This window comes from Numenius arquata, chromosome 1 (assembly GCF_964106895.1).
Source record: "Numenius arquata chromosome 1, bNumArq3.hap1.1, whole genome shotgun sequence".
Classification (NCBI taxonomy): domain Eukaryota; kingdom Metazoa; phylum Chordata; class Aves; order Charadriiformes; family Scolopacidae; genus Numenius; species Numenius arquata.
This window is the reverse complement of record NC_133576.1, coordinates 11,930,972-11,944,602: the sequence shown is the minus strand read 5'-3', so window position 1 is coordinate 11,944,602 and position 13,631 is coordinate 11,930,972. Positions and strand designations below refer to the sequence as shown.

The following is a 13,631-nucleotide window of genomic DNA, read 5'->3' as shown; positions in this document are numbered from 1 at the left end:
AACGTATATTTTAATTCAGGCTTTTACATCCACACTATATGGGGTTTCTTATGCTCCTAAGCCTACATTTGAAAACTACTCATTTGCGCTGCACTGAGCCACAGATTGAGACTTTAAAAAAATAAAGAGGTCCAACAAATCAACGTGAGCTCAGAAACAGCCTGAACCTTCTTAGAAGATCCTGGTAATCCTGGCAAAGACAAGAGAGAGGAAACAAGACTACCCAGAAGCTAGAGTGAAAAAAAGGCCAGTCACTGACAAGACAGAAATAAGGAAGATGTAGAGAGGCAAACTCTCTCTTACCTGAGCTCTTCAAGCATTTGCTACTACAGTTCTGCCACCTCGGTTGGAGATTTTTCCCCCTACAGCAACTTTTGACCTTTTCCCCCCTAAAGTAACTTTTGACCTTCAAGGATTAAAAATGTTCCAGCTCCACAACACACTGTTTGACTAGGGAGGAGAAAAATCTGCTGCAGAATTTTGGCTGGGTCTGCAAAAGCCTCATGGAGAAGCAAGGGCACTCATACTGGCAATGGTCACCAGAGAACATCCTCTGGGTGCAAAGACACAATCTTATACTTCAGTGGGATGTCCAGCTAACCACTTGAAAAGCTCTTCAAAGCATTGGTCATTCTGATGATCAGTCAGGCTGGACAGCGTTTAAAGAATTTGGATAAAGGAGCTCCCATTAAATAACAGGGCTGGGGGGGGTGGGAAGCATCACAGGCTTGGGAGCACATTTGAGAGAAAACGTGGTCTTCAACTCCAGGAATTTCAAGTGGATTCCAAAACAAAAGTAGCAGCAACCTCCTTCATGTCACTAAGTGGTACAGGGAACCACTGTCAACTTCACCATGATGAAGAGATGGAGAATCCAGGCCCTAGCACCTATATGGTGAAGACCCAAGTACTGTGTCTTCCCAGGAACATGCCTTGATGCATCTCTCCCTTTTTGCTTAACAAATGTTTTTTCCTTCTGCTTCTTCAACATGGGGGAGGAAAGCAGAAAGCAGACCTGCACCTGTGCTGCAGCTACATGATAAGCCAAGGTAAAAAGAGTGACAAAGCCACTCACACTGCTCTGAAGTGTACCACCTTCCAGGACTTACAGTGAGAATGTGAGGAAAAGTCAGAGGTGATTAGATCCAGAACACTGCCAGATCCTGGAAATCAGGATGGGAAACACTGGCTAAAATGTCTGGTGGAGAGCCGATGTAGAAATGGCAGTTCCCCCAGAACTAAATCTAAGAGAACTAAGTCTAGGAGGTTCCTGGAGTGTGTTGAGGATAACTTATTGACACAGCTGGTGAGGGAGCCAACTAAAGAAGGTGCTCTGCTGGACCTCTTGTTTGTGAACAAAGGACTTGTGAGGGATGTGATGGTTGGAGGCTGTGTTGGGCATAGTGATCACGAAATGATAGAGCTTTTGATTTTTGGAGAAGCAAGGAGCAGGGGCAGCAGAACTGCCACCTTGGGCTTCCAGGGGGTGGACTTTGGTCTATTCAGGAGCCTGGTTGACAGAGTCCCTTAGGAGGCAGTCCTGAAGGGCAAAGGAGTCCAGGAAGGCTGGACTTTCTTCAAGAAGGAAGTCTTAAAGGTGTAGGAGCAGGCCATCCTCATGTGCTGAAAAATAAGCACACGCAGGACACCCAGGTGATCAGGCCCAGTCAGCATGGGTTCATGAAAGGCAGGTCCCTGCTTGACAAACCTTATCTTTTTCTATGGCAAGATGACCCACTTAGTGTATGAGGGAAAGGCTGCGGATGTTGTTTACCTGGACTTTAATAAAGCCTTTGATGCTGTTTCCCACAGCATTCTCCTGGAAAAACTGGCTGCTCGTGGCTTGGACGGGTGTACGCTTCACTGGGTAAAAAAATGGCTGGATGGTGGGGCCCAAGGAGTGGTGGTGAATGGAGTTAAATCCAGCTGGTGGCCAGTCACAAGTGGTGTTCCCCAGGGCTGTTCTGTTTAATATCTTTATCAGTGACCTGGACAGGGGCATCAAGTGCAACCTCAGTAAGTTTGCAGGCGACACCGAGTTAGGTGGAAGTGCTGATCTGCTTGAGGGTAGGATGGCTCTACAGAGGGATCTGGACAGACTGGGTCAAAACTGGAGGTATTTAAAAGCTGTGTAGACGTGGTGCTTAGGGACATGGTTTAGTGGTGGTTTTGGCAGTGCTAGGTTAATGGTTGGACTCAGTGATGCTAAAGATCCCTTCCAACCTAGACAATTCTATGATTCTAAATTGGTAGTCTATGCTTAGCCCTGCACTGATATGACTCACAAGACAGGAAGCAGCAGAGAAAACTGTCAAAACCTGGCTTTTGGTGCTAAGGGAATAGTTGATTTTGACTCTTATCTCAGTAACACCAATAAAGATTAAGATGATCGATACACCATCTCCTCCATTTGCCTTTGCCTGCGTTTGAGCACTATGGAGCCACTGGACAGTTTGGTGTTGGGGAGCTAGATACTGAATTCTTAAAAGCCTCTAAAAGCTCTTCTGAACATCTAATCTGTTCCCCAGCCTTCCATCAGTTGTGCTAAAGGCAAGAAATCGTGCAACCACTAGGCTATTGCATGTTATAAATAAAACCACAGATCACCCCAAGCAGGGCTAACAAAGCAGACTACTGGCACATCTTCTTAAGTCTTCTGATCAATTCACCATTGACAAGTTAACAGCATGAGAACTCTTCCACAATACCTGAATATTTCCGTAGGATAAATAGCCCATTCTATGAAATGCTGAAAAATTAAGCAGCGCAAATCTGCTATCAAGAACTTTAAAAGAAATCCAGTTTTTTAAAAAATTTAAATAGGCTAAAAAAAGTAAGTGAAAGATTCAGCCTTATTTCTTTTCCTCAGAGAACGAATCCCATGGTAGCTTACAAATTGAAAACCATGAGGAAAAGAGGTTTTGACTACAATGGCAGGCCCCTGAGAGGTGGTGTGATGAGACCTTAATAACCAAAATAGTCTAGGTCATCACTCTCATAAAAACCCTGGAGCTAACCCAAATTTCCAGTCACTCAGAGAACAAAATAGTTAGAGCCATCCATAACTTAGCATTAAAAAGACAAACATCCTGGTCTACCCACCGTTTTGCAACCTTCTCTGTAACATATCTGACTTTGGTCAGAAGGAGTTCCAGCAGATATCCTCGATGAGAGTCTCCCAGCATGTGCAACTCATCCACAACCACCACTCCTGATAAAGAGAAGCACTCAGGTTATATCTGACAAAACCCCAAACTAAGAACAGATAGCCTCGATCCTTTCATATTCCACATGATGAATCAAAATTTATATTCACAGATCCTGCTGTGCTTACCAACACCACTATGGCTTCCTTCTGCCACTGATTCTTCTGAGACCAACCATGACCAATGTCATGATGTTTCACACCCCCCACAACCTCACACACACACACAATCAGCTTTTAAAAAAATAAAAATAAATAAGCTGAGTTGTTGGTCTGGCCACCACACAAAACAGTATTGCAGCATCTATACTCTAACCTCTCTGCAAGTAAAAGCCCCCAGGCTTCAGAGTATCCAGAAAGGAACATTTCAGCACCCAAACGAGCTAGTCAAAAGCTTTTTTGACATCACTGTCTTAGTTAAAAACATCACTTCTTACTAATACAGTAATGTCAGAAAAAAAAATCCTAGAGCGGATGTAATTACACTGGCATAGCCTGCTTCCTATTATATCTTTTCTCACTAACCAAATCTGAATGAACTCTACTATTTAGCTTTGGCTTTCAAATGAAAAAAATCCTTACATGAGTGCTCTGTTGTCATCTTACCTCCTGCAAATGACTTTTTAATCTATTAGCCACCTCCATCAAATTTGTAAGGAGTGTAGGAATACTGAAAAGAATAATGTCTAAAGAGCCTCCTGAATATCAGCAGCTGAAGATAACAGACCAGATTAGGGTCTCCCCTGAGGAGAAAACAGAGAGCCCCTACAACTCAGCCACCCGGTGCACGTCCTGCACACATCCCAACTAGCAGCAGTATGTACCCTTTCTGGCCAGCTGACAGAGTCACAGGGACATGGAAGAGGCTGAAGGAAGGTTAAACAAAAAAAGCAGGGCACAGGGGACACCAGGCTTCATTAGTTCTGCTGCTGTGGAATTTTTTTCCTCTTTGCTGCAGCTACGTAATATCTTCCTGGTACAGCTAAAATAGCAGGAGCTTAAGGGCAAATGTGACCTTGTATTATCTGTTTCAATGCTATTTTTCCTTCTCATTTTTTTTTCTCTCCTTCCTACATATGTTCCTTCTCTCTCCGTCTGTTTTCTCCCCCCTTCTCTTTCAAGCTACTTAAGTTAGAAAAGAGCGCTGCACTTCATCAGCCTCCTTTACAAACTCCCACCCATCCAGCTCCTCTCTCTTCCTGTACTTCCTCTATTCTGTGCTCACTTGTAAAAAAATGGTAATTCACTGGTCACCAAATATGTATTTATTCAGCTACCAGAAAAAGCTTCTTCCTGTTTCCCTGTACAACCGTCTGTTTGAATGCTTCCAATAGCTGAGAGAGGACAGTGTAATCGGGTATCTACCAAAGTAAAATTCATACAAGTTACCCTTCCAGTCTTTGTGCCAAGCAGCAGCACGTTTTGCTTCCTGAAGTGAAGCATGGTGTTCTACTGGTACCTACTGGCCAAAGCACAGGGAATATCACTATTTGTTGCACAGGTCACTTGTTCTGTACCTTCTGCTGCTACTCAGCTATAATATACATTCCAAACCCACACTAAACCTGTGTACTCTATTGCCCTGGCAGTCTGCAAGCTGGTGAGACGCGATTGTCACACATGCACAGTGCTCTCCTCTATTCAGGCAGTACTCAGAACACACCCACTGGGATAACAGAGCAGGAGCAATCAGGCAAACAGTATTTTTCACAAAGCTATCCTCATCCTGAAATGGAATTGCAGCCAAAGAGGACTACAGGTCCCAGCATGCAATGGTATTTTCTACTCAACAACAAGCCCAGGAGTGCAAGTGGGGCCAGAATTTCGTCATACTGCATTGTTACTGAAAATGAGTAACATTTCAGTCCCCTTTTTCTGTTTGCAAATTAGGTGTGTGTGATGAAAAAAAACTACTAAAAAATACCTGACAGCTATCATACATATTTGCTGTAGAATAACTAGGCTGCTTTAAGTCCACATCTTGTTTAAAACTAAAAAGTTCTGAATGACAGGCAGGGAGGATTTAAGTTTTTTTTTTTTTAAGTACAATTAAACTAGTAATTTTTTTATTTCAAGTTTAAATTAGGAAAAGAAACAAGATAAGTATCACAACAGCACATTACAAATGCATTGCCAGCTAACCCATTGAGAAGGCAGCAGATTCTTCTCTAATGCCCTTTCCTAAAAATTTCTTTAGTGTCAGTGTCAAGAAGCTGAACAACAAGAGGAATATCATCTCCTGTGTACCTGGTTGTTCAAAACTGACACACGTTATATAATAATTAGCAACACAAAACTGCTTTTAACTGCTTCATGCAGCAAAGAGGAACTCTGCCAGGCAGAAGATTTGAGTTCCTCTCAACAATTTCCAAAGGCAACGTGAGCTATCAGCAGGGGGTTGACATCAACAAAAGGAACAGCTCAAGCTTGAGATGGAATCCAGCCAGAATTGCAGTCATCTCCCAATAACTCATCTCAAAAGATAAAACACACTCATTACGAACTAGTCTAAATTTAGAATTAATTAGAAGACGAGGTACAATTTTCCAGTTTCAGACAAGCTTGCTTTAGGTGACAGTTAAACTGGCATTTTCAGCTCATGTTTGCATTTTGCAGCTTTAATGAAAATGTATCTCCAAGTAGAAAACTTGTCAATTTCTTACTTTAAAGATGATTTTAAAACTCAAGTTTAATTTAGAAATTAATTTCAAATAAGCATATAAAGAAAAGAAAAAAAAAACCAAGAACATTTTAACCCTTATTTCAGTTATACACTCATACTGGGGCACAAGGGAAACTGAGGGTTGCAGAAGAGGTGTTTTCAAGTGGTGAAAGAAAAACATCATGCTTTAAGGAGATATCAGTGTCGAGGACATATATTCAAACTCAAATCTTGTAATCACTTGACCGGTGATATTTATACGACTCTTCTCAGGTACAGTCATCTTAGAGAGCACAACAAAAAATGTAGGGATGGAATAGAGGTACCAACCAAAGGGATTTGGCATATCTCTAGCTTCTGAAAGATGATAACATTAAGCAATACATTTCAGTATACTGTGTATGCTTCCAAGGCAACACAAATATGGACATCATGACCCCATTCTCTGCCTTGTGCTGGCAGTACAGCTTGTACCATGTAGTGACCTAGGACCAAACTAACTCTATTTAAAACAAACAAAAAAACCCCTAAACTAAGTAGCCAGATATTGAAATAACTAACTGCACAATCGTTAGTTCTCTTGCAAGGAAAGGGATGAAGATATACATTCAAGAATCAGGCTGGACTGCAGGCACCTCGATTCAAATGAGCTGAAAATGCTGCACAGCCACAGTCATCCACTCATCTTCTAGACCACTGGCAGTCTAAAGCATGTGTGGTGACCCAGCCCCTAGAGATCCCGGTGTGAATGCGTTATCTCATGATCAAACACTCTGAAAGAACCTGAAGGGCTTTATTTCCCTTATTCTCTCTCATGTTCAAAAAACTTTTCTGGTATACAGAAGAGTATTCTGCAGAATGCTGCAGAATATTATGACACCGGATGCATATGGAACAACAGTTTCATAGGTGGAGATCTCAGAGCAGTTTCCTAACTCATCTAAAAACTCATCTAGTTTTACAATTTTTATATTTTTAAAATAGCAGCCAGCTATGTTACAGGCCAAAGCAAAGATGGGGAAGACTAATTGTGTAAAATATAACTGGGAGTAGCTTTACTAAGCAGGCAAAGAGAAGAACAAACTTGACTGGACTAGGAAAACATGTCTCTCCAAGTTCACACTGGAAACATAGAGCTTCTTCAGGTTTTATACCTCCTCCCAAATACTAAATGAATACTATCATTATCTAGTGGCCATCAGGGCCATGGTGACCAAGAAGTCTACATTACAAGGGCAGAAGGCTTTCAAGCGAACTACAAGAGAGAAATGAATGTCACAGCCCTCCTAATAATCACCATGCCTACCCAGAGGAGCTCTATGTATTCATTCCACTTATCTGGGCCCAGATGAACACCAAACAAAATTCTGCCTCTTCCTTGAGCTAAATGAAGATAAAACATGGATACCATATGTACACAATCTCTGTCCCAAAAAAACCAAACATACATACATTCTTGAACTCAAACATATTCCAGACCTTTAACTCAATTTCTTTAATTAGAAGACGTTTTCTAGCTGTGGAAATCACTGCTAATCGCTGTCCATGGATTGTCATCCATGTCGGACAAACTAAAACCTGCAGCTTCTACCTACTCAGCCCAGATGCTGAGCTGCATAGAATAGTCCTGACTGCCTTCCTAAATCCAAATCAGAGGTGCTCTGGAGGAAGAAAAATTTTTGCTCAATTTTGCTATATGGCATGTCTGCCGCATACAGAACTGAGCAAATACAAAGCATCCCATGATTTCACGTGTACTCAGAGTATGTAATAAACATCACCCCTGCAACGGTCCAGCCTCAGTATCTTACCCAGTGAGTCCATTTTGTTTTCTTCTATTAGTCTATTGATTAGACCGTTGGCTTTCTCAATGGTGCAGACAGCAACATCCAGGGCGGAGAAACGTCCAGCAGGAGACATGCTTCCCATGTAGCCTTCAACTCTCACATCCACCTCCTGAAACAGGGCCTGTTTTTCAAGGATAAAGAATGTCATGCCAAGGTTAAAACTCTGAATTTGGACCACTGCCTCTGGAATCACATAAAAGGCTGCATCCTACAACCACAATTTCTAGTACTTATAATGCCAACTAATCAGATTAAAGCCATGGCTCAGCTGGTTACTGGTACTTTTTTGTTTGTTTCCACTGTCACTTTTTATTTCCAAAGCAGAAGCCACACAGTACACATTGCAGGATAAAGCGTACATAATTGAGTAAGAGACGGGGACCAACGTTTTGTATAAAAACACTTATTTTAAAAAAGGTTAGAGAACACACAGTGCAACAGTTTATAATACCAGTGGGTTATGTACAAAGAAGCCTTGCTCCTGAGAAATCCTGGGCAAAAGCCAACTATGGGACCCCAAACCCAAAGATGTCACATCTCCCACTGAAAGTCAAGAAACGACAACTTCTTTTCTTCCGCACCTTATTACTGCAGTGCCAAAGCTTTGGCACATTACACATTGCATTAAAAAAAAAGGTACAAATGCTGAACCAGAGGGGTAGGATACCATATGATTTCAAGTATGTGCAGGTATGGCCAAACCTTAGGCCAGGAGCACTAGAACGCATCATCAATAATCCTCCAGTTTCACAAGATTAAAGCAAAAGCAGGTCTCCATTAACAATCACTACAAAGTAGCTTTCGCACTCAATTTGTAGCACTTCCTAGCAATTTGCAAGGTTAAGCTACCACCTCAGTTTATTAACACTCAAAATGTCTTAAATGTCAGAAACTGTAACAAAAAATGCCTGCTCCTTTTTTATTTGTTTTTAGTGATTGTTGTTACTTTGACACATTAGCTAATGAAAACAATATTTGATATGAAAGTCTTTCAAGAAAAAATATTTTTGTTTTAAAAAGAGTGTTCCCACTGTAGTTTTGCTTTGAAATAGCTGGGGTGAGGAAGCCAAGACATAACCACATTCTGTCAGAACGTATTTTTAGCAAAGTCAAACTGAAATCAAAGGCACGAAGTTCTCGTGGAACACCCCAAGGAAAGCTAAAATATCCTTTTATCCTTTCAGATAATGTTGACACCTTCCCTCTGTAGTTTTTCAGACGCAACCTCTAATTAGAAAATTCCTTTAAAGTTTGTATATTATAAAATCTATGAATAAATGCAAGTAACAATGCTTTAAAAATCAAAGCTGAAATAAAATGTTTTGATCAACTCCTTAAAATTTTTCCAAGTTTCCCTTTTTGGCTAAAACTTTCATTTTCTTCTGAATGAAAAAATGAGAGCAGATTTTAAATTACCTACAAATCCTTTCTGGAACAACTCTGCCATTTATTTTTTTCCTCAAAGCCACGCAAAAACTTACATTTAAAAAATGTGACCCAAAAACCACAACCCATAAATTTACCTGTCTTGAATGCTACTTACCTGCAAATAACATTTTTTCTCCTTGGCCACAGAGACAAAGGGAAGGATGAGAAGAGCTTTCTTACGAGTCTCCAGGACTCGTTTCAAAATAAGCAATTCTGCAACAAGAGTCTTTCCAGCACTGGTAGGAGCTTGGGAAAAAAAAAAAAAAAAAAAAAGTAGTTGAGTTTTTTTTAAATTACTTTTAAAGTTTAAAAAAAATCCAAAGAACAAGCATCATATAGCATAGAAAGCAGTTACTGAAGAACTTGGGGCAGTACTCTTCCATTGATGCCCCTCTCCCAGCCCCACAACCACATTTGCAGTTAATCCCATACAGGGTCAAGAAGACTGCAAAGTATTTATCTTCTAGCCTCTTCCATCACGCTTTCAAGGCTCATGTTCTAATCTCTGCTCCAGAATCAACAGCAGCTCAGAGATAAGCAAGAGAAAAAAACCCAAACAAACAAAAAACCCACTACAGTTTCTTGGCTGGACAGAGGACCTCAGCCAACACCTTACTGATCTAGCACATAACTATATTAATCCCTCCTGGTTGGTGAGCATCGCTGCTTGCCATCTATCAACCACAGCAAGCTAGAGGAGATGCCACCTACTGGGGGACAGCCATTACCCAGCAATCAGGCCCAAAATATTCTGGAACCAAGTAATAAAACTCAAATCCAAGCCTAATCTAACTTCTTCATCCTCACACGGTGCTGCTCTGGGACCTTCTTCCCATGGAGAGCAGACACCCAATTTTTCATTTCCCACAGATTTCTAGTCCATCAGTGCTACCTTTCCCCCATAAACCACATGAACAGAAATCATAAAGGGACTGAAAAAATTAGACTGCAAATAAAAATTGCAAAAGTATTTATATCTAACACTGTTGTTATCATTCAGTTCCTAGCTGACATATTCTGTAATAAAAAATAGAGAGTCATCATTAGCTGACTCCTAATTACCATTTTCTAAAGGAACATTAACAGAGAAAATGAGGAAAAAAGTCTCTCCTCACATCTGGAAAGGAGTCCATCAAGCCAGGTCTAGGGCACAGTGATGGGACAGATCTTAATGGGGTCTCTCCAGGAAAGATAAGACGTTGGCTTTTTTATCTGCTAGATCAGCACCCTTCAGCACCAGTATGTTTTTGTAAGATGGCATTGGGAAAGTTAGGGGGGACTGGTTTTGTCAGATGTTTACATACCTGAGTAAACTAGGTTCTTCCCTTCCAGAACTTGTCCAAGCATTAGGCATTCTGCTTGCCATTCAAACATCTGTACTACTCCCAGACTGTGGTATTTCTCCAGAACTGCCTCAGGAAGACCCCAGCTTGCAAGGAGCAACTTGTCTGCTTGGTCTTCAGGAACATTTAACTGCTGATATTGCCCTTTGGGAGAAAATAAAAAAAAAATTAAAAAGTCGAGTATCATCCTTGAATTGAAGGTCACGTATATGTAAAGGTCAAACTTCTCTACAAGCTCCTTTATAATGAGAAAAGGTAACAAGAAACTATCTTCTCTATATTTATCAATATTTCCTATGATGTTTCACCATTCTTCCTTTTTCCTGATATCATTTTTCCTCCTATAAGGTTTTCCACATTCAAATTATTTCTTCACCAAACTCTTGCTCTGATATTTGCTTTTGAAACACAGCAGCCACTACCAAATACATACTCAGAGAGTTTCGGCACTGATTAATATAATAGCATTACAATGTATTTGCCATCTGATCCTTACCCAGGCTCTTTCCTTTTCAAATGATTGCTACAGAGACTTCAGTAATCCTCACAGATTACAGAACTGGCCCAGTCTTTTTTCTTGCTTTACAGATTAATTAAAAAAACAACATAAACCAAACAAGCAGCTCACGCTACTCTGCACAGTGTGTGTTATTCCAGTTTATCAACACTGATTAGTATCTTCACCACATTGCCGGTTCCTCTGGCTTAATTAAGTTCCTTGCTACTTATTTCTTGTCTTTATAACCCTAAATAATTTTGTGCCGGGTACAAATACTGCCTCCTCCCTCTTCTCCTTCTCCCTTTTTCCAAATCGTTAAGAAAACTCAAACTTTTTGTCCCTTTTCTCCTCTGAGGCAGAAAACAGGTTTCTGATCCACCATAAAGCCTCCCCGATCACCCAGGACTACATAGTTCCGACAACAGCATTTTATGAAAGACCTTGTCAAATAGAGATAAAACCCAAGTAATTGTGTTTTACTGACAGTACTGACACTACTGTACCCATTCTTCTACTGGCACATTCAAAAAATTCTAAAAGAAATTCCCCACCATTGCTGACAGTGTAAGGGCAGGTTAGGTCAGAAATACTAACATGCATGAGCTGCCATTATTTTTACTCTCAACATACTAAAAATTTCGACTGCCTTCTTAAGGTTAACCCAACCTAGCTGTCACTGGCACATGATCATTCTCCCCAATAAATATATAAAAAAGCTGATATGGCTTAGTTCTGAAAGCTCTGTTTCACTTTGTGTAATCAAAGTACTACAGAAATACTAAACATGAAGTTGAGCACCATCAGGGGAAAACAGCAGGGGGCCACAAAGCAGAACAGACTTCCCAAAGGGAACTTAGAGGAGACCAATTTCTCTACCCTAAAACGTGACTAATATGGCAGAATTAGGATTTGGAATCATGCAAAGAAAAAAAAAAAACCACTACATGATGGGATCTCAAGCTTCTTTCCTAACGTCAAAACCAATAAACTACATGTAAAAGACAGAATGAGTAAAGGATTACGCCCTTTGAAGAATATCTGTACATTAGCACTGAACATGAGTTTGAAAACTTGTGCCTTAGGGGTTCTTAAAGATCTATGAGCACAAGGAGACTAACCTCTTTTTTACCTACTAGAAAAATGCTAAGAAATGGTCAAAACGAGGAAGATACACATAATTGGTTCAAAGCAACGGATGTTAGATTTCTCTGAAAGGAAACCCTTCCAGAGTGTGGGGCCAGTAGGACACAGCAGTGCCGCTTACTGAATGGTCTTTGAGGAGTTGTCCCACAGAAACATGTACGTTGCCTTGCCCAGCTCCATTTGCAGGAGCTGACAAAATCGTATCTTGCAGAACGTAATCAGGGAGAAGAGGTGACATGACCTGAGAAGAGGTCAAGAGATGTAAGTGCTTTAAAGAGTTATAAAAAAAAAATTGCATAGGAGATAAAGTTACAATACATTGTATCAGTATCTTGATTTCAGATGTTGATGCTGTATACATCTTCATTTCTCTCTTGATGCAAGAGTACAGTATGCTGGTAAAACGTATTGCATCTAGAAGCAACACTTTATATGACATCTTGCCACAAGATGTTTACATAACATATATATACACACACACAAGATGTTTATATAACATCTTGTATATATAGCCAAGACGTTGTATTAAAAAAAAACCTACTACGCTTCCGTGCCTTTGCAGGTATCAGGGCACCAGCCAGGACCACTTAAAGCGGGCCTCTAGATGCGATACCAGCTTACTGCCTTCTTGAATCAATTTAATAACATAGGTTATTAATAACATACCCGCCACACATGCCAAAGAACACAGACTATACCGATATGTTGTATTATGGTATCACCTAGAGGCCAAGTCAAGAACAAGGCCCACTGTTCGGTGACACACAACGAAGAGCCCGACTTCAGAAGGGTGCACAGAACATAAATTTTCTTACCTTCCTCAACTAAACGGGGAATTAAGCACGAAAATCCTTCCATTCGTATTTGTACGCTCCCACCCATATTAACATAAACACGTACCTCAGCTACAGCCCCCGCCCTCGGGAAAGGGACGGGCGAAGAGCCGGTGCTCCCGCCCGAGGGCAGCCAGTCGCCCCCGGGGCGAAGGCCCCGCACGCTGGGCCGGGAGAGGCTCAGAGGGTCCCAGGCCCCTTCCAGCACCGCCCCGGGCCCGTCCGGGCCCACCGCCGGCGGGAGGCGCCTCAGCACCACGTTGCCCCGCTGGCCAGCGGCCCGCAGGCCTAGCGGGGCAGCCGCGCTCCCCCTCGCCCAGCGGGACCGATGGGGGAAAGGGGAAGGGGGAGAGAAGGGGGGGGGGGAGAGAAGGGGGGGGGGGGAGAGAAGGGGGGGGGGGGGAGAGAAGGGGGGGGGGGGGGGGAGGGCTGCGCTCTCCTGCGCCGGTACCTGCCGAGCCGGTGCCAGGGCTCCCGCTGCCGCGCAGGGAGAGGTCGAGGCCGGGCGGCGGGCTCAGCACAGGCCGGCAGTGAGCGGCGGGGCCGAGCGGGGCGGACTTCCCTGCTCCGCTGGAGGCGGCCGGGCCGCCCGAGCTGCCGCCGCGGCGCCCCGCGGCCGAGGCTGTGGCGACGCCGTTAGAAGCGACGCCGCCATCTTCCCGCCGCGCCAT

At 42.4% G+C, this 13,631-nt stretch overlaps 1 protein-coding gene across 1 annotated transcript in view; it reads right to left on the bottom strand.

Annotated features, from left to right (window-relative positions):
• Nucleotides 1-13,631, bottom strand: part of POLQ (DNA polymerase theta) — a 57,779-nt gene extending 44,148 nt beyond the window's left edge. The window contains exons 1-5 of the mRNA XM_074146395.1: nt 13,412-13,631; nt 10,447-10,629; nt 9,258-9,388; nt 7,679-7,835; nt 3,103-3,211 (exon numbers count right to left, since the gene is read on the bottom strand). Of these exons, the coding sequence (XP_074002496.1) occupies nt 3,103-3,211; nt 7,679-7,835; nt 9,258-9,388; nt 10,447-10,629; nt 13,412-13,631 (800 nt within the window). The remainder of the gene's footprint in view (nt 1-3,102; nt 3,212-7,678; nt 7,836-9,257; nt 9,389-10,446; nt 10,630-13,411) is intronic.